A 22366-nucleotide genomic window follows, 5' to 3' on the forward strand; every position below is an offset into this window, starting at 1 on the left:
CCCTACCTCATTCATCGCAACTTTTTAAATTATTATTATTTCCTATTCAGCCATGCTCCACAACATCAGAGATACTGTAAAATTTAGTTTAAAACATTGGCAACACCAGTAGGTCAAAAAGACATGGCCTGTTGGCTTTACCAAAACGTGTTCCCTGTGTACCCTTCAGGTTTCTGGATCAGCAAGATGAGACAAGCTGCCAGGCCTACAAAGTTGTCTATCTTCTTACGATGGGTTCTCAACAAGTGTGAAAGTAGGAGGAATAAAGACAGACTTTATGAAGTTCCTGCACCTGAGCAGAAACCAAGAGGGATTAAGGCAAAGGGGGGAACTGGATATAAGTTCCTTAAGGGGCTAGTTAGGGGAAACAGTTGGAATAAGTTATCGAATTTTATGGTACAGACCAGGACCAATCAATAGTCCCAGCCACGTCATGTAGACTTGCACTGCAGTTCACATGGAGCAGGCTTGACTACGTTGCAGTAACAAGTCACTACATATACTGTAATGTAAATTTTTTAATATGTTGATGCTTTTATAATACACCATTGCACAGTCTTGTATCCTTAGGGTGGCTTTGTCGGTGTTCATGTCCTATACTTTCTTTGACTGGTGGCCTATGTTCCAGGGTGATATTATAAAGCTTTTTCCTCTGTTGGTCCTTTTGTGAAACATTTCCACAGGGGTGCAGCTTTTATTGGTGCAGTGGTACCAAGGCCCAGAGGCCTGGAGGCCTATTTCCTTCCTTGCACTAGGATACATGACACACATTACTGTCTTCTCTCATCATTTTAATGGACTGTCATCCTCACTGACATTTACGAAGTTCTGGCCTAGCGGAACTAATAAGGGGGGCTTCTTTTTGAAACGGCAGTGATGTAACAGTCTGAGTTTAGCTTTTGTATGTTCTAGACTACTGATCCTTGATCTACAATACAGCATTGCAGTAAGTGTCGAATCCTTTTATATTAAGCTGCATTTTTGTTATTTTGGTTTGTTGATACATGAAATTCCTGGCACAAGCAAAACCAATTCGGGGTCCTCATAAAAACATTCTGCTTCTCTGTTTATTGCGCCGCATTACACATTGTTATTTTTAAAAAAATCAAAAATCGGTTTCTGGCATTGCCCTCAGTCACCGTGGACAGTCCTTTACATACACAGTAAGTCTCTACGTCTGTTCTTTGCCGGTTTTCAACGATTAAAGTTTGTCTTAATGTTCACTTCTCCCCAGGAGGCTGAAGACTTCGAGACTACAGATGTGCTCCACGTAGAGGCCAAGTAAAAGCCTCCTGAAGGCCTGGCAGAACTGGATTCATGCCTCATCCTAAAATAGAAAAGGCCAAAAAGAGTACTGGACTTCAGCCCTGTGGAACATGTATATAAAGCAACTTACATGATACAGGCAATGGTGGCATGAGGGAGAGGGTACCAGGTTGATTGTGTCCAATTACAATTGCAACCTTCTAGAAGGGTTGTATATCAGAATACTGTTAACAAAAAAAATATCAGCTGACAGAACTATTGCATCTTCAATATTACTTACAAAAATGTCATATATTTGGATGTAGAGTTTTTTTATTTACTCAAATATAGGTGATATTTTTATAAATCATATTTAGGACAAAATATTTCTATTAGATTATATATTGGTTGATATTCGGGTATCATATTGTCTGGAGGATATCCTTAAGCTATAATAAGATAGAATAGGTAGGTAAGAGAAAGCATGAAGCAGTATCACACTGTAATAGCCCCACCAATAATTAGGAAAAGCTTATACATAAACAGCCGGTAACCTGGGTGTGCTCTGGATGCAACAAAGAAAATAGTTTATGTGCCTTCACCATTTTGCAGCCATTGCTTAGGTCGGGGGACTCGGAAACTGTCTCAAATCTGAAACAATGTTTGGAGTTGATATTATACCTTGTAGATCAGTCTGTCATGGGTAGGGCGTCCAGGTGTCCTGCATTTGCTGGGCAGTCTTGCTTTTCACTGCCTGTCCTCAAAATTTCAGTACAATTATTAAGTGTCCCGGTTTTCAGAGAATTCGCCTGAATGCAGAGAGCCATGTTTTTTTTTCACATTTTCCAGTGCAGATTCATTTAGCAGCCCCTAACAGGTAGCAAGTTTGCAAACACAGATGATATGGTGTGTAAAGTTTGCATTTATTTCCCCAAAGTGCTGCATGGTCTATGTTTTCTATGTTGATGAACACTGTCAATTAAGGCAGTCTGTGCCCCTCGGTCGATGCAAATTTGGAATATTACTTCTGTTTTTGGGAAACGTCTCTGTTTTTGTTTTTCAAAGTCTGGTCACCCTTCTAATGGAATGCCATCACTGTCAAATGAGACAACCATTCCTACAGATGCACAGAATCAATCCATAATTGTCTCCAAACACAGAAAATTCACTACTGCACCAGAGCTCCATCAATGCTCCTTTAGTTTCAGGCATCTCCACACATCATGTGAAAGTACCACTGCTGCAGAGCTTATATTCTAGCAGAATTGCATTGCACAAATGGACATGGCCACAGGGCGCTTACTATATTGCAGTTCAGACTGCTGAAGCTGCAACATGAACAATCTGGGAATAAACCAGCACTTTGGATGGGTTAGAGGGTCCACTACCACCAACGCAGTATTCGAAAGATCTTTTTACCCTGGCCTATCGGAGCCCTTTATCCTGTACGAGCAATAGTCAAGCCAAGTTTCTTCATCAAGTTCACAGAAGTGTTGCATTTGCTATAGTAACGTGATAACTAGTCAGTAGCTTTAGGTATTTATTTTCACACGTTTTAATGTACAACAACCACAGGTACAGTACAGAATACCATATCTTTTAAGAGATCGTACATGGTTTCCTACATGGCAAGTTGGATATAATAATGTTGACATCTAGTAAGAGTGACTCGTAAAACCTCGAAACATTGCCTTCGGTATCATGCATTAAATGACGCTTAGTAGGCAGTCCTACCAACTTCCAAAGTTTTTGTTATGCTTTTTTTGTTTTTTGCAACCTATGTCTTGTCTTCAGGCACAAAGTCAATCTGTCTGGTCCATTAGCCCATTGCGGGGGCTAATTCGGCACAACAGTGTTTGGCAGTATCTCTTTTAGTAATCAACAAACCCATGCCAACAAGTGTTCTGTTGTACAGTGGGCCACTCCATTCACCCATAATTTACGTACTATCATTTTTGTTCTAACATACTCTTTCTACCCAACACTTTCTCCAATATACTATTTTTACTAGCTGTTTGTGGACATTTCCAGATCATATGGAAACAAGTGCCTTGTGCTGTCTTGCATTGTTGACAGCACAGTTTAGGAGAATGGCCTATTTTCCACATTGTATGAAGCTTATGTATGAAGCTTATATAGCGTATGACTTACCCTGGGGCATCTCCGCGCTTGCTTAGGGAACCCGTCCTGGTATTCCCCTGTGAGATAACCCTGGCAGGGTATCCACAAGGTGAAAGCCAGGCATCCCACCGCGAGGGGCCGATGTGGAGATTAAGCAAGCTATTGCCCAGAGTCGCAGAGTGTGAACCCATGAGTCGAGAAGGCACCGGAGCGAGAATTAACGAGTACGTGGAATTATTGAGCCCCAAGACCCGCCGAGGCGGGGAATTGAACCCTGGTCCAGGGCCGAACTCAAGCTCCAGGTCTGCCGCCTCTAACCCCCGAGCCACACTTCTCCACAATTGGAGCAGGTAATAATAAAACCTGTAGAACATTTTAAATTGAATCATTTTGAGCCAGGAGGATATTGCTCGAGTTTTTGCTGCTATTTTGGCTTCTACTCACTTGTCATTGTCTAGGTGTCAACTTCCCATTTTGCTTCCATGGCCAACATGGAGTCTGGGGAATTAACTGGAGGGGACCACTATAATGTCAATATGCCTTTTTTCACTCTGTTCCTCCATCACCAATGTGGCTTCCAAAGGTTTACTCACTGGTATTATCACTAGCTTGGCTTGAAATCGGCCCAAAGCCTGTCTCTCAACTGTAGGTAGCGGTAATACTTTTATTTGTGCAACAGGTAGTTGAAAAAAGGGTCTAGAACCTTCTTAAGCCATTGTAGTCACCCCAGAGAGTTGTAGCTTGAACAAACTGGCAATGTTTGCTTTGTATTTGTCAATCAGTGAGCGCATGTTACGTTCATGACACCTATCCCTATTGATGTGAGGATACCATATCTGGGTTCTCTAGAATCAGATACACTACCACTAATAGATGCAATTGATTCAGCCATAGATATTAAAGCAAAACTAAGTGAGACTAGTCAAGACTAGTGTGCTTCCTTTTCATTAAGAAATATATTACACATTGTATATACAGCCATATATATTGGTGCTCTATATACCTACATTTCGAAGAAACTACTACTGGCTACCCTTAGAAGAATAAAAAGCAAAGAACTTAGATTCAGTAGTCCTGAAGTACAAACATTTGCCATAGATGTGTGCAAAACATGTGTCTATGAATTCCAGATTCCTAGAGGGAGTTAACCTGCTAGCCCATGCTATGGCAAACGCCTAGTGAGGGAGCTGCCACTATCATAGATGTATGAAGAACTGTATGTCATCAGCCTCCTGGTATCTAAGTAAGTCTATGAGGTCTACCAATGATGTATTTTTTGTTTGCGAAGTGTAGCATGAACAGGAGTAAATCTGAATTAAAAAATATTACATTTTCATTAAACAAAAAAGTATGTGTGGCAGAACTGGCTTTACCAAAGTTGAATCCATAAAAAATCAGAGGTCACGCCAGATAACAATTTTACTTCTTTCTCTCATGATCTGCATTCATGTGTAATTAGTGTCCTTTGATGCATCAAGGACAAAGTCCTATATTATTTAACAGGATTATACTACTGGTAGGTTTTTCTCGGGAAGTCTCACCACCAATGTGTCTCTTCTCATTTTGGAGAGAACCACTTTGGTGACAAAATCTCTGCGTTTACGAAAAAGGCAGTAGGTGCACCACACTGGTGTGCATAGATACTTTCAGCAAAACGCTAATTCAGCATTTTGTCCTTTTGACCCTCCCAAAAAGCAAACACAGACTCATGACTCTTGGGACCTGATTTAGAACTCGACGAGCGGGTTACTCCATTACAATGGTGACAGATATCCCATCCGCTGAAATATGGATCCCATTGCATCCTCTGGCGTTTAGATTTTGGCAGACCGGATATCCGTCACCATTGTGACTAAGTAACCCATCCACGATTTCTAAATCAAGTCCCTAGTTTCTTAATACTGTCATGTAACTGCAGCACAGTAATAAAGTTATGCGCGCCCCAGAATCGTATGTCTCCTAATACCTAAGAACCTAACTGTCCAGTAGAAGGCATCAGGACATAGGAGATAGCCCTATTCTGTCTGCAGCACATGGCCAGGAAATCCAATAGCTTTTAATACTGTTATTTAGACTGAGTGAATGTGTCTTTCTGGTGAGTTTGGTCTAACCACAAGTGATAATATTTGGTCTTGTTTGGTAAACTTTCTGAATTGTATTATATATTGAAAAGAACATTCTGTGCACTTGTATTTTATGTGAAAAAAGAATGCTGCACTGCTCCTAGAAGAAAAGTAGTGTTTGCTGTTAGTCTAAGTACTACTCCATGAAGAGCACTTTTCCTACAGTGATGTATATAATGCAAAAGAAGCACAAAACAATCTCAAAATCTGTAGCACGTTTAGGGGATAGATTTGGTATCAGGAAAACAGACCTCAGTGCAAAGTGTATGACTTGACTAACAACGACCAAAGGTGGTGAAGAAGTAGATAGATTAAGGAAAGGTTACTAAATGATTGCACTATTTATTGGAATGCCATGTTTTATTGTGAAGGAAATTATTTAAAAAACCCAAAATGGTGATGTTGGTCAATGTGCATAACGAAACTGTAAAGAATTGGTTCTCGATTGGAGAGATTTAAGACTAGCTTGTAAATTAGGTCTACCTTGGAAGATACAGGTTTTGATTTTGTAGAAGTGCCAGGATTTCCTGTCATCCTAAACCCCGGTCTGCAATGTTTGCATAATTCCACGAATGACTATTTGTTGCGAGTAATAGCTTTAGCCTTGGCATCTGTAAAGTATCCTGTATTCCAATTCGAGAATCAATTCAATACACACACTTTAATTTGCAATGTCACAAAGGATGGAATCGGAATTCTCTCAACTCCATACTAAATATTTTCAGACATGTTTAGTAAGAAAAAAACAGTGAGAACGACAAACCATTTGATCAGCTCCTGACGCCAACATACCTCTTGGTTGCATTTAAGTACTGGCTGTAACAGTAGATCAACAGCTAAAGAAGTATCTAGAGAAAAAATTGCAAAGATTCAGTGGGTGCCCTTAACTTCTTTGTAACTGAAACTCATGGGGAATCTCACTTCTGCGTCAACTATTGGGAATTAAACACCATAATCTCACAAAATAAATATACTCTTCCCAGGGCTTTACTGGTGTGTTCGACTCATTGAAGTCTGTCAACATTTTTGCCAAGCTAAATGCACAGTATGCATGCAACTTTATTTGCATATGATGCCTCTTTTAACACATATGGCCACTCTAAAAGTATTTAGCAATAGTGTTGGACCTTCAGAGCCTTGCCTGGTTCCAACGCTTTGTTAATGAAGTCCTTAAAGACTTCTGTGTTAAATTCATTATTCATATATGCATCATAACTTGATGATTTTAGCCCCCTTAGAAAACCTTGAGTTAGAGGAAGGAAGTCTTTTAGAGGCGAATAAGTAATTGTGTTCATGGACACATGCAAAAGATTCCTTTTGTAGTCAACATTTTGGGGGTTTGTCAGTGCTGGGAAGCAAAGTAATTTATTTGGCCCAGCCATGTGGACCAAGGCCCAGGCTCTGATTTTGAGCAGAGATAGAGAAATATGACATGCTGAAGTCTCATAAGCTGTGGATTTTGGGTTTACAGATCCAAACTCTTTGTGCGTGTGTTACACCAATTAGATACCTTGCTGGACCCTGTAAGCCTAAGTGGAGAGAAATTGTACTTTAGGGCAGACTTCGTTTATGTGTATAATGCAGTGAAGATTTTCCAGTAAGCACTACAGGCCGGCACTGTGAATGCTCACTCATATTATGAGGCTTACCACAGGTCAGTACAGTCCGTGCAGAGTCCCTTCTGCGACAGGCTACCTGTGCGCAAATAACGGGCTGCTACTGGGCTATACGCAAAGGTAGTCTCGCATTTGCAGCCCACACTCACGCGTGAGCACTTGTTGAAATGTTACCAGCCAAGTGCTGCTTACCTTAGCTGGTCATTAGGGACCTCATCTAATATGGTGGGCTTTGGCAGTTAGCGCACACAGTTCAATTATCATGAATTTATCATGACTGAGACTCAAATAGTAAGACTCAACAGTAAAAGTGCAAAAACCAGATAGCCAAAAGCAAAAAATCCTGATGGACTAACTAGGTGGAACTCATTTGTTACATACCTTATTTAATATTTATTTAGCACTGTTCTAGTAAATACCGAATGCATAGCAGTTACATCAATTATTATTAAAACATTGGCAAGAGTGAACAAAAATGTAAAAATAAATATATTTCTAACTTGGTGGAAAATTAGCCTCACAAACTCTAAATTACATGCTGCCATACTGAAGAATGTATCTAAAACAACCACTTAACCTTTCTCAGTTGATATCTGTTAAGTGCACAGGCCTCGCATTCCTGTCAGGCCAAGGTCAATGGACAGTGATCCTTTGTTCTTCGCAGAGTGCCCCAACATAATGATCTTATTCTTTCAGTAGCTTCACTAAAACATGGGTTTCTTTTTTACTGTTGCAACATAGAAAAAAAATGTTAAAAGGCAAGCCTTGCTTCCCCAAATGTGCTTTTGAATTAACAATGGAAATTGTACGTGCACAAATACACGAATAAGAAAGTAACACGTGAAAACAAGATGATGAGAAATCCTTTACTGAGCAGGCCTGTGCATCTTGTTAGTGATCAAACATAAATAAATTAAAAGATCACAAATCTGTAAAGGTCTCCTAATGAAAATTAATAGCACTATTCTACTCTATTGCACTGGTATTTACTTTAGCAAGGGTAAAAGACAGGCGCCATAGGTCAGGACCCCCAGATTATAGGTCTCACAGGTGGGTAAATGCTACAGTGCAATACAGTACAACTTTGAGACATCTCAAGAAACCACCCTACTTCTAGAGTAAGGAACCTGAGCACTGTTCACCTTTATGAACTAACACTCACAAATAGTTCGGACTGATGCCAGTTATATAGCCTTTGTGAGTCACTTGGATTTCCCTTTGTAAGAAGAAACTTGGGTGTAAAGCATCTGCACTAAGGGTGGTCCGCTGAAAGTTGCTACATTGCTATTGCTCTGTGTTATTGTTTACTTTATTGGAGAGTACTTATATACAACTTTTATTCTTCTACTCCGCAATGTAAACCAGTCCTCTTTGACACATGAAAATAGTGATGAGCTACTAAGGTGGCTAAATGCTTAATCCGGACAAACTAGAATAATTTTCAGAGGTAACCCACTCCATGATAAACAGATGACTGTCTGGTGAATGTAAACTGTTTGACCCCCTGACCCCACACTCTTCTAAGGCTCAGGGCAAGATGCTAAAACCACAGTTGATGGACAGAATGCAGAACAATGTCATACATTCACCCCAGTACAGAGATCTGGGCCTAAATCCATCGTTTTTTTTGCACTCCACACCACCCCAGTTCAGACATGGCCATATGCAAATTAGTCTGACCCTATGCCTCATGGGAACAGTCCAGCCCGAACTGCCAAGCCATGCCTTCCCTGGACCGGAAACAAGCTTCCGAGGACCGGTTTCTGGCATTCCAGCCGTCTTCAGCCCGGCTTGCTTGAATCCAGTGGTGTGGAGTGCATGGGACTCACGTCTGAGCATACCCATCCCACTCGGGGTGACAAATGCAAAAACCACAGTTGATGGACAGAATGCAGAACAATGTCATACATTCACCCCAGTACAGAGATCTGGGCCTAAATCCATCGTTTTTTTGCAATCCACACCACCCCAGTTCAGACATGGCCATATGCAAATCAGTCTGACCCTGTGCCTCATGGGAACAGTCCAGCCCGAACTGCCAAGCCATACCTTCCCTGGACCGGAAACAAGCTTCCGAGGACCGGTTTCTGGCATTCCAGCCGTCTTCAGCCCGGCTTGCTTGAATCCAGTGGTGTGGAGTGCATGGGACTCACGTCTGAGCATACCCATCCCACTCGGGGTGACAAATGCAAAAACCACAGTTGATGGACAGAATGCAGAACAATGTCATACATTCACCCCAGTACAGAGATCTGGGCCTAAATCCATCGTTTTTTTGCACTCCACACCACCCCAGTTCAGACATGGCCATATGCAAATCAGTCTGACCCTGTGCCTCATGGGAACAGTCCAGCCCGAACTGCCAAGCCATGCCTTCCCTGGACCGAAAACAAGCTTCCGTGACCGGTTTCTGGCATTCCAGCCGTCTTCAGCCCGGCTTGCTTGAATCCAGTGATGTGGAGTGCATGGGACTCACGTCTGAGCATACCCATCCCACTCGGGGTGACAAATGCAAAAACCACAGTTAATGGACAGAATGCAGAACAATGTCATACATTCACCCCAGTACAGAGATCTGGGCCTAAATCCATCGTTTTTTTGCACTCCACACCACCCCAGTTCAGACATGGCCATATGCAAATCAGTCTGACCCTGTGCCTCATGGGAACAGTCCAGCCCGAACTGCCAAGCCATGCCTTCCCTGGACCGAAAACAAGCTTCCGTGACCGGTTTCTGGCATTCCAGCCGTCTTCAGCCCGGCTTGCTTGAATCCAGTGATGTGGAGTGCATGGGACTCACGTCTGAGCATACCCATCCCACTCGGGGTGACAAATGCAAAAACCACAGTTAATGGACAGAATGCAGAACAATGTCATACATTCACCCCAGTACAGAGATCTGGGCCTAAATCCATCGTTTTTTTGCACTCCACACCACCCCAGTTCAGACATGGCCATATGCAAATCAGTCTGACTCTGTGCCTCATGGGAACAATCCAGCCCGAACTGCCAAGCCATGCCTTCCCTGGACCGGAAACAAGCTTCCGAAAACCGGTTTCTGGCATTCCAGTCGTCTTCAGCCCGGCTTGCTTGAATCCAGTGGTGTGGAGTGCATGGGACTCACGTCTGAGCATACCCATCCCACTCGGGGTGACAAATGCAAAAACCACAGCTGATGGACAGAATGCAGAACAATGTCATACATTCACCCCTGTACAGAGATCTGGGCCTAAATCCATCGGTTTTTTTTCACTCCACACCACCCCAGTTCAGACATGGCCATATGCAAATCAGTCTGACCCTGTGCCTCATGGGAACAGTCCAGCCCGAACTGCCAAGCCATGCCTTCCCTGGACCGAAAACAAGCTTCCGTGACCGGTTTCTGGCATTCCAGCCGTCTTCAGCCCGGCTTGCTTGAATCCAGTGATGTGGAGTGCATGGGACTCACGTCTGAGCATACCCATCCCACTCGGGGTGACAAATGCAAAAACCACAGTTAATGGACAGAATGCAGAACAATGTCATACATTCACCCCAGTACAGAGATCTGGGCCTAAATCCATCGTTTTTTTGCACTCCACACCACCCCAGTTCAGACATGGCCATATGCAAATCAGTCTGACCCTGTGCCTCATGGGAACAGTCCAGCCCGAACTGCCAAGCCATGCCTTCCCTGGACCGAAAACAAGCTTCCGTGACCGGTTTCTGGCATTCCAGCCGTCTTCAGCCCGGCTTGCTTGAATCCAGTGATGTGGAGTGCATGGGACTCACGTCTGAGCATACCCATCCCACTCGGGGTGACAAATGCAAAAACCACAGTTAATGGACAGAATGCAGAACAATGTCATACATTCACCCCAGTACAGAGATCTGGGCCTAAATCCATCGTTTTTTTGCACTCCACACCACCCCAGTTCAGACATGGCCATATGCAAATCAGTCTGACTCTGTGCCTCATGGGAACAATCCAGCCCGAACTGCCAAGCCATGCCTTCCCTGGACCGGAAACAAGCTTCCGAGGACCGGTTTCTGGCATTCCAGTCGTCTTCAGCCCGGCTTGCTTGAATCCAGTGGTGTGGAGTGCATGGGACTCACGTCTGAGCATACCCATCCCACTCGGGGTGACAAATGCAAAAACCACAGCTGATGGACAGAATGCAGAACAATGTCATACATTCACCCCTGTACAGAGATCTGGGCCTAAATCCATCGGTTTTTTTTCACTCCACACCACCCCAGTTCAGACATGGCCATATGCAAATCAGTCTGACCCTGTGCCTTATGGGAACAGTCCAGCCCGAACTGCCAAGCCATGCCTTCCCTGGACCGGAAACAAGCTTCCGAGGACCGGTTTCTGGCATTCCAGCCGTCTTCAGCCCGGCTTGCTTGAATCCAGTGGTGTGGAGTGCATGGGACTCATGTCTGAGCATACCCATCCCACTCGGGTGACAAATGCAAACAAGCACTGGTGTTGCCAATAGGTCTTGCAGTAGGAAAGTTGGAGCTATTGGTTTTGTAAATGATATTTTATATTTATATATCGTTATTGGCATTGTCAATAACAATATATAAATGTAAAATGTCATTTACAAAACCAATAGCTCCAACTTTCCAAATGCGAAACCTATTGGCAACGCCAGTGCTTGTTTTCTTTGCTTAACGACTTAAAATAGCCATAAAAATAAAGTATAGCTGAAAAAGAGGAAGAAAAATGCACGTTAAAAGTGTATATGCAAGCAAGCAAAAGAAACATCGGCAGAAGTGTTAGTGAACGAGAACCCTGCACAAATTAACACCAATGTAACGTTTAAAAAAGGTCTAAAACTGTATTTGCACCTTCTTATTTTCATAATGCTTGCCAGACCACTTATGTTTTTTCGCGGGTGGGAGTCAGCACGGAGGGTATTTACCATGTAAATGTTTACCGAGTGCAGCAGTTGAGCACGAGCATGTGCAGAAGCCGTTTGTATCACTTGTGTCCTCACTAGGCCTTACTAGGTTCGTGGAACTTTCTAAAATCTAGCGCCTATCACACAATTCTATGTGAGAAGCAAGGGATCTTGACGTCAGCAGGTATTACAATCTAGCTGACCGAAAAGTAATTCGAAAAACAATTAACCAACATGGCTCCGCTAAAAAATAAAGAAACCGTTTCAAAGCGGAAAAACATACGCATACGAGAACCCTGCACAAATTAACACCAATGTAACGGTTAAAAAATGTCTAAAACTGTATTTGCACCTTCTTGTTTTCATAATGCTTGCCAGACCACTTATGTTTTTTCGCGGGTGGGAGGCAGCACGGAGGGTATTTACCATGTAAATGTTTACCGAGTGCAGCAGATGAGCACGAGCATGCGCAGAAGCCGCATAGGTTAAGTAGTGATCGTCTTACGCCACCAGGGTCTGCTACTAATGAAGCCAATGTGTATGTGGCAAATGGGGGCTCGGGGTATCTTTATGAGGATACTTATAATGAGTTTAGATGATGAACATGAATACAATGTGAGCCAGGTAATGTGCATGCTATAAAGTCCTATTGTGGGCATGTCGATGTTAAATGAGAAAACTCACCCTGGTGAGTAGTGCAAGGGCTGACAGCAGTTGCAATAATAAGTACTCTTTGTGACATATATGTAGGTCCCTTACTTTGAAACGACGTGTCAAAAGTAACTTACATTAAAAAACTGCCAACATGTACTTAACAACTCCCATGCTTACTGACCTCTCTCTTTCTCACTCGCTGTAATGCCTGGGGCTGAAAAATGGGCTCCGCCCACCCTGTTGCTCTCCGCGCCGCCACCCTGCAATAAAATTTGGATCTGGTTTTCCGTTTCTTTCCTCTCAGGAATTCTCTCTGCCGTTTTCTGCAGCCACGACCTGCAGCATGCCTGTCCACTCACACGCTCACCTTTACAGTGGGGTTGCAATTCCCAAACTCCCAGGGTCCTTGCTGCACATATACAATACCAGGAAAATGCGTCCTCCATGTTGTCCTCTGACACAATGCGCTGCAGCAGCTGATGAGGTGGTAAGGGTGGGAGAGGAGGGGGGGAAATCAGGAAGGAGCAAGGCAAACAGGAGGTGAAAGGAGGAAAAGAGGTTAAGTACTTGAAGTACTACAGAGAGGTAGTTTAAGGGCTGTGGGCAGAGATACAGAAGGAAAGAAGCAGAGGGTTGTTAGGTGGAGCTAACCAAAAAGGCGATGCCAAATATAAGGCTAGGGAGAGGGAGTAGGGAGAGGCGGGCTCTATGAAATGTGACTAGCCTAATTGGAATAAGGCACTGTAAAGCGAGGAGAGAGACTTGTAAGGTAGAAAGGGCGTGGAAGAAAATAGAAAGCTGAGGTATGAAGCAAAGATGTGGTTAATGGAGAAAAAAAGCTGGGAAAGTGAACAGCACAAACTTTTTGGGACATCTCTCGAGCTAAGGTGACGAAAGTGCGTAAGAATACAATGGAGCTAAAGCGAAGCCGGGGCAATTGGGCAGAGCGTGACCAAAGGACCAGAACAGTCCATTTCCTTTTAATTGTTGGAAAGAAAGTACAATGCGCTGATTCCCAAACCGTTTGAATACCATAACAATGAAAAATGAAAGTGAAAGCGTGCATGGCGCACTGAGAATAAAAACAATGGCATGGTCCCATGAGTGATGTGTGCGGTCACCACTGCTGAAAAGTGGGGTGCCGGACTGCTTGGCTGTGCTTCACGAACTATGAAGCGTGGACGATGGATGAGGGGTTATGGGAAGGAACGTTGTATCGCGACCTCCATAAAGCAGGCTTCACGGTTTGGCAAGCTGCGCAGCCACCATTGTTACTGCTGAAAGTGAAGACATATGAAACAAGGGGAAGAGTATGAAAGAGAAGGGAAACCATGGCAGGGATTATTATAGACAAGAGCGGCAGGGAAACTGAAAGTACGGCCGGCCACCCATGAATAATTAGGGGAGGAGAAGCCGCAGAGCGCACGCTGGGAGAAGCCCTTTGATGTGCTTGCGGCCGTGAAAAAATGCAATTAGGAGGGAGGGAGGGAGGCTGATGCGCGTGCTTGTTTGGTCACGTGATTCACGTGAACTCAAAGAAAACTGCACCAAAAAGCCCTTGGTTTGACGAACATTTTGAGCACTTGAATTCACGCTCTGCTCAATGCGCATGCGCATTTATAGGTCGCGAGACCTAAAACCACAGTTGATGGACAGAATGCAGAACAATGTCATACATTCACCCTAGTACAGAGATCTGGGCCTAAATCCATCGTTTTTTTTTGCACTCCACACCACCCCAGTTCAGACATGGCCATATGCAAATCAGTCTGACCCTGTGCCTCATGGGAACAGTCCAGCTCGAACTGCCAAGCCATGCCTTCCCTGGACTGGAAACAAGCTTCCGAGGACCGGTTTCTGGCATTCCAGCCGCCTTCAGCCCGGCTTGCTTGAATCCAGTGGTGTGGAGTGCATGGGACTCACGTCTGAGCATACCCATCCCTCTCGGGGTGACAAATGCAAAAACCACAGTTGATGGACAGAATGCAGAACGCAGAACAATGTCATACACTTAAGTATGGCAGTCTTCCCCATTAAGATGCTCCCACAGAAATGATTCTCAAGGAAATTAATGATATCTGGTCCTTGATGGAGGGAGACATTGGGGAAGTGAACATAGACATGTTTCTGTTACTTTATGGTGTATTCAAAGTAGGGCGTGGTGGATCTAAGAGTTAAGGACATGGTTGCCAGCTCCAGCACATACTCCGACAATCAGAAAACTAAACTGATCATGCAAGACCTGTAAAAAGCAGCAAGGATGCTGAAGGAATGGTCAGTCACAGTAATTTGTGTTTTGTGTGAATCCTAGAGGTTGCAGAAGGAAGGCACCCCAAATTGTCTTTGAAACCTGGGTCTACACCTTTCTGGCCACAGAAGAACTCCACTCATATGGTAGAAGTAATACATCAGGTGCTCCCACTGCGGCACCTGCTGGGGGTCTGACCGACTCTGCTCATTGCCAACCTCCTCAACTACAAGGACTGTAACAACATAATATAACATACATACAAGGAATGTAACAGCATGGAAATTGATTCAGGTCTCATACAAGTCCTCCATGACTGACGGTGATGATTTTCCCATATCACTCCAGTCTAAAAGCAGGAGGAGTCTTTCGAAGAGGACTAGATAAAACTAGGTGGGTGGAGCTGGACTACATATTTAACGAAGCTAAAATCCTACTCCTACTTTACTCCTAATCGACTCCTAAATCTGCATTAGACTGGGCACCACAGCACAAAGATCACATAAGATGTGAACAGCAGGTGAGGAAAATGATTTGATGATTCTAAATCGGGGAATGCTTTCATTTCAGGCTTCTGGTACCACGGGGCAAACAAAGGCTTCTTAGTACCATTCTTGGGGAGTTAGGATCATTTGAATCTCATTGCCCTGAGGTCCGTCATACTATTGCTCTGTAAACTGAGCCATGTACAGCCCCTTGAGCGCTTGACTCTCAGTGATAGCAATGGCAAGCAATCACAGACGTCTCGTGCAGGTATTGTGGGAGTACTTCAAAGTCAAAACTCAACAGCCACCGTGCAGTGCAATAACAGATTTTCCAAAAGACACAATTCACACAGAAAACTCAGTACTGTACACTACAGGTCATAGATACACATTTCACTGGCTTCTCGCTCTCTTTTTTTTCCCGGGTTCAAATTTTTTGTTTGGTAGGTATCCAGCACAGGTATAGTTTTACCCACTCTGTTAAGTTTGTGTGCTTAGTTACTCTTATCAGTCCCCTTTTTCTGCCCTTTGGGCATGGCAGGAAGCCTTAGCATGCGTCTAGCTGTCTTTCTTTCTGTCCTAGGAGGAAATGTGCTGGTTGCGAGTGCTCCAACTCTCAGGTCAAGTCTGGGGAAGGCTACAGTAGAGGGCAACACCAAGAATCTGTGCAGGCTTCCGTGAGGTCACATATCTGCCCGTTTCTTTGCTTTGGGCGAGATTGGGTGGTGGCACCCAGTGTCAAGTGTCACAGGGCCACATCAAGCCAGTCTCCTTTTCTGGTGCAGTTCAAAGTCAAAGCTGCACAGTTCACTTGGGCACAGTTTTAACATGTTACAGCAGCACACACCACTTAGTTTTTACGATGTAGCAGCACAGTCCACTCAAGCACATCTCGATGCTGCAATGGCACGGTTCACTAAGGCACACATTCACAGTGTTGCTGCAGTGCTGGCCGCTTGTTGGGAAACACAGCATTCAAGTCCCTGGCCCACTCCTGCAGGGTCAACATGCTTCTTCCCTTTCAACAGGTTGGGTGGCCTACAGGTGCTTCAGGAAATGGGTCCAGCTTTTCCCTTCCAGGTCAGACTCCAGGTATTGTCCCCTCACCTCCGGGAAGCTGGCTGTTAGTCAGTTTTGAGTCAGCTCTGCACAGCAATACCCTGAGCAGACTGCGAACCACTCCATAAGTTAGGAGTGGAACAATAAGTGGGTCAGAGGCTCCCACATGTATACATCAGACAAGGGATGTGGAGTCTTTGTTTGTATTGTACTTCTAGAAGCGGTTTGGGTTGGTTCTTCTCTCATCTGTCCTCTCCAGGATGTTCTTCAGATGCAGCATTTAATCAAAGTAATGCCGCTCACAGTAGCATAAACTCCAACATGGAGTTACCACAACAGAGCCACAAAGAGGTGTGACTTTTCTGGGCCTGGCTAGCTATCTAGCTTTCTGCAGTCACACTGAATAGTGAATAGGAAGAGGACAAAAGGATGTACTCACCTAAAGGCCCTTTACACTCTGAACAACAGTCCCATACTTTACCCCCATCATCTGCCAAATGGCAGTGGGGCTCTAAACTACTCAGCATTTTCCTTTAACAAAAGGACCTAATCACATTTCTGAAGGGAGCTCCACTTGACTGACTATGTGTCATCCTCCAGCTTCAGGAATGTTACCAGTATACTTGCACTGTCTAGGAAAACAACCTCACCTCCCATGTTATGCACATGAACAGGCTAATGTCTGGGATAACGCGTAGAAGTCCATTTTTACTCCGTGGAATTATGTATTTTGGGAATCAATAGTTATGATCAGACACTTTTTATCTGTGTCACTGGAGTGGAGGTATAATGGCCCACTTGAGTAAAAATGGACTTCTACGCATTATCCCAGATTTTAACGGTAGCATCCCATGTATATGTTATGCATGTGTGACCTGTGTGGTACATACATTGTGTGTATAGATGAACCAGAGTAATGGAGTCCTGCAGGTTTCATTTTGTAATCCCCTTGCCTGTTCATGTGCATAACATGGGAGGTGAGGTTGTTTTCCTAGACAGTGTAAGTATACTGGTATCATCTATACACACAATGTATGTACCACACAGGCCACACATGCATAACATACACTTGGGATGCTACCGCTAATGTCTGGGATAACGCGTAGAAGTCAATTTTTACTCAAGTGGGCAATTATACCTCCACTCCAGTGACACATATAAAAAGTGTCTGATCATAACTATTGATTCCCAAAATATGTAATTTCGCCATCTCCACTCTACATGCTGAGCCAATGACCGAGGTGATGGTTCACTGTCAGTCAAATGAGAACACGCTTGATGCGCCCCTTCAGGTCACATTAGGGGTTCAGGAACTCATCCCAACCAAATGACAGGCCTAGCCTTTGCACACAAAGAAGATTGACGTGAGGATGGGGTCAAGATCAAAAACCAGGATACCAGATAATCGCAGGCAGGCATTCAGGGCCGGGGAACACAACTGTACATCACACAGGAGACATTTCTGTTCCAACACTTCATCATGTGGCCATCCTGAAAAACAAGCATTTGCAATGCAAGAGGGCTTGCATTAGTAAAGTTAGAGGTATTAGTATTGTAAATGACAAATTTTTTATTTATGTTTTTGTTTTGAAAATAGCGAAATTAATAACTTTGTCATTTACAATGCCAATAGTGTTAACTTTTGCAAATATGACATCTATAGCATTTGTAATGCAATATGTGTTGTATTTACATGACTTAGATGTATTAATATTAAAAATAACAATGGGTTGTATTTTTTTCAATATTTAATACTTAAATAAAAGTTATTGTAATTTATAATGGCAATAGCTTAAACTTTTGCAAATAACTTTTTGGAAGATTATGTTTAGTGTATTTTATTGTGATGAAAATACAAGAACATAAGTGAAATATTAACATTTTTTTGTGACATTTGTAATAAAGTTTGAAACATTGAGAGAACATATTTGAATCAGTTGTTGTTGAATGGTTGCACAGATTGATGCTGAGGTGGCTCTGAATGATGTTGTGGCGGCGACGAGTGATGCTGTGGCGTTCAGTGATTTTCTGGTGCCCCTGAGTGATGCTGTGGTGATGCGATGGATAGTGAGGGCGATTGATAGATAGAGAGAGGGCGAAAGATAGTTAAAGGGAGGGCGAGTGATAGAGGCAGGGTGAGAGATAGAGGCAGGGCAAGAGGGCGAGGGATGGAGTGTGGGCGAGGGATGGAGTGTGGGCCGGGGGAGGGATGGAGTGTGGGCCGGGGGAGGGATGGAGTGTGGGCCGGGGGAGGGATGGAGTGTGGGCCGGGGGAGGGATGGAGTGTGAGCCGGGGGAGGGATGGAGTGTGGGCCGGGGGAGGGATGGAGTGCGGGCCGGGGGAGGGATGGAGTGCGGGCCGGGGGAGGGATGGAGTGTGGGGTGGGGGAGGGATGGAGTGCGGGCCGGGGAGGGATGGAGTGTGGGGTGGGGGAGGTATGGAGTGTGGGGTGGGGGAGGGATGGAGTGTGGGGCGGGAGGGATGGATGGAGTCGGGGTGAATTGATGGATGGATGGATGGAGTGCAGAGATGGATGGATGGAGTGGGGGGGATGGATGGATGGAGTGGTGGGATGGATGGATGGATGGAGTGTGGGAGCCGAAGGCAAGAAAAAACGAGTACAATCAGGGAAGCAGAAGGCAAGAAAACGAGGGCAATCGGGAGCAGAAGGAAAGAAAAATCAGGGGAGCAGAAGGCACGAAAAACGAGTACAATCAGAGGAGAAGAAGGCACAAAAATGAGTACAATCAGGGGAGCAGAAGGCAAGAAAAAAACGAGTACAATCAGGGTAGCAGAAGGCACGAAAAACGAGTGCAATCGGGGCAGAAGAAGGCACGAAAAAAAAGGGGAGCAGACGGCACGAAAAACGAGTACAATCAGAGGAGAAGGCACAAAATAAAGCTCACCAGCAGAATGCAGATACCCCCAGTTGCTCATTAACTCGATCAGAGAGTACCCATGCAACACCAACAACCCCATCCTTGTTTTAACTGGGTGTTCAGTCGTGAAATGGTGAGCAGAAAGAATTTCCCAATTCCACACGGAGGATGTGGGGTTTGGAATTCAGATGCCTTTGTGATGTGAGCGGTAGAGTGAGGGTGGTACAGTGAGGGCATGAGGGCAGTAGAGGGGTATATTGAGGGTGGTAGAGTGAGGGCGGTAGAGTGAGGGCGGTAGAGTGGTAGTGTGAGGGCGGTAGAGTGAGGGCAGTAGAGTGGTACAGTGAGGGCGGTAGAGTGAGGGTGGTAGAGTGGTAGTGTGAGGGCGGTAGAGTGAGGGCCTGAGGGCAGTAGAGTGGTATATTGAGGGCGGTAGAGTTTGGGTGTGAGGGTGGTAGAGTGGTATATTGAGGGCGGTAGAGTGTGGGTGTGAGGGCGGTAGAGTGGTAGAGTGAGGACGGTAGAGTGAGGGCATGAGGGCGGTAGAGTGGTAGAGTGAGGGGCGGTAGAGTGAGAGGCGGTAGAGTGGTAAAGTGAGAGGCGGTAGAGTGGTAGAGTGAGGGCGGTAGAGTGGTAGAGTGAGGGCGGTAGAGTGGTAGTGTGAGGGCGGTAGAGTGAGGGCCTGAGGGCAGTAGAGTGGTATATTGAGGGCGGTAGAGTGTGGGTGTGAGGGCGGTAGAGTGGTAGAGTGAGAATGGTAGACTGACTTTTTTGCCTTAATTAGGGCCATTTTCCTAATTGACCTAGAGTTCACAATCCAAGCAAAAAAGCTTTAAAAAAATTGGTTGCTTGGTACAACATAACAAGAGTAGATTCATGCTAGCCAGAAACTGTAGGTACATTTTACGACACCTCTTAATGCCCTTTAGCCTGGATTATTGTCAACATTGAAAATCCTTTGATACTTTGGAGTTGGGTTATTTAAATTTCTGTAAGAGAAACCTTGTGTGGTCACTGTCAAGGTAGATAGTGCACTGTCCAATCCCTCCCCATTTGCAGGACAGATAGAATAGACACTCTTGTGGAGGTCTACTGGATTTGATCACCACGTAGGTTGACTCACAGCATTTCGATTTTCATTGCAGGGAGGTAGTTAAGTTAAGCTTTAATATAAAAATGAACAGGTTTAAGTTCAAATCTTAAATTTAACAAGGACTGTAATGCCAACAATGCAAATGGCAGTTCATTGTGCATAGTTAGGTTAAAAAATATACAAAATCAAGACCCATTATCATAACCACCCTGTGCCAGCTTGTTCTCCATTGATAATTATGGCCACATACTCTTCAACTTTTAAACTACCCCCTCTCACCAATGATTAGAGAGGAAAGAAGATTCTTTTACAGGAAAAACAAAGGTAGAAAGCAGGAGAAAAGAAAATTGAGAATGGCAAAAGGGAAAGAATGCAATGAAAGTACAGGAGAAGGCATGAGAGTGCAGAAAGCAAAGCACATGTACATCCCCACCTGCTAAACCACCCAAGGAAATATTTCCCACCAACACATCACATCTAATTTGGACAAACAAGAGGTGTCCAATGACTAACTAACATTGGAGAAGTGTACCAGTTGCACACAGTCCTCGTTGCTGTCCAGAAAAGTCTATTACTTCCATGTGTGGAAATGTATATAGGGCCCGATTTAGATCAAGGGGGACAGGTTAATCCGTTACAACGGTGACGGACATCCTGTCCACTGAAATGTAACTCCCATTTTATCCTATGGAATTTACATTTTGGCAGAGGGGATATTTGTCACTGTTGTTACGGAGCAACACGTCAGCTGAGCTCTAAATCAGGCCCATTATGTCTGCTTAGATGGGTCACTTTTAGCTTTGTCATGTTCCATACAGATACACCCTCCACTTAGAATGCTATAGATAAATATCCTTCTGCAGGGTCTATGTCGGTTCAGCCACCTTCTTCTTAATAGGGCCTGGGAGCGTACCATGTTGGTGCCACCATTAGCCATGAACATAGACCCCATGGCCCTAGAAGAGAGTCTGAACTCTCTTCCCACTGTAGTGGGAGTCACCTAGCTTGAGCGGGCCAACCACTCCGAGCAAGCAGCTGAGTTGTCTCTCTGATGGATTTCTTTACTGCTGTAGGGGGAAACCACATCATTATTCATGTTTGCTTCCCTTTTAGTATTTTCCAGGTGATCTATTTTGCCTTTCATTGTTATTGGTGCTCTTACCAGTTTTGATACTCAGCGTAGCTTTGTATCTTGCATCTACGTGACTTGCTCAACCCTTCAATGTCACCATTGTGTTCTCTATTATGTAATAGGGGAAAGAAAGCCTCCTCGCTCACTGCTTACCCTCCACCCTCTGAAATGAACAGATTTAAATATGTGCCAGTGGCTGAAGGGCCTAGCTAGTCACAACACTTAAGTCTCCTCCTGGATTCCCTCATAAGAGGCTTAAATAACTGGATTGGTATACCAATCTCAGTTATGGATTGGCATACAAATCCAGTGGCCCTCCTTAGGCACTTCAATTCAAAGCTATTTATGCATTATCACTGGGAAATTGTTCAGTATGCTTTAGACAAATCTCCGTTCCTCATTATGATTTGAGGAAATGCCAAGAGTTGCATGGAGAAGTTTCATGCTGTTGTAATACTGGTCATCAATTTTAATTGCATGTAATTACTAGCTTTTGTGACAGTGGGCAGAGGCAGGTAGAAAAGTGTCCCTTTTGGGCATCAGCCGCTCCTTATTTTTTAGGGAACAATATTGTGTTGTTTTTCAGTCTTGAGCACCCCAAATTATAGAACGTTCCATCTGCATTCATTTGTTTAAGAAGGAATTACAGGAAAGAAATTTTCTTCAGATCAGATCCACAAAGCAACATTGACAATGTTTCATGCTTTGAAGGACCTCAAAATGATTTGATAGATGGTTCACCTTACGGAAACACCCATAAGTGAGGAGGCATGACTTCCTCAGATATCTGCCTCAGAGGCATTCATAGACTAAGATTGAATT

At 44.2% G+C, this 22366-nt stretch overlaps 2 protein-coding genes across 4 annotated transcripts in view; both read left to right on the top strand.

The window, feature by feature from the left end:
• Positions 1–2990, top strand: part of TMEM253 (transmembrane protein 253) — an 84805-nt gene extending 81815 nt beyond the window's left edge. The window contains exon 7 of the mRNA XM_086923067.1: positions 1235–2990. Within this exon, the coding sequence (XP_086779193.1) occupies positions 1235–1285 (51 nt within the window). The 3' untranslated portion in view covers positions 1286–2990. The remainder of the gene's footprint in view (positions 1–1234) is intronic.
• ZNF219 (zinc finger protein 219) overlaps positions 1–22366 on the top strand; it is a 425855-nt gene that overhangs the window by 27378 nt on the left and 376111 nt on the right. The window lies entirely within an intron of this gene.

This window comes from Lissotriton vulgaris, chromosome 5 (genome assembly GCF_964263255.1).
Source record: "Lissotriton vulgaris chromosome 5, aLisVul1.2, whole genome shotgun sequence".
In the NCBI taxonomy this organism is placed as follows: domain Eukaryota; kingdom Metazoa; phylum Chordata; class Amphibia; order Caudata; family Salamandridae; genus Lissotriton; species Lissotriton vulgaris.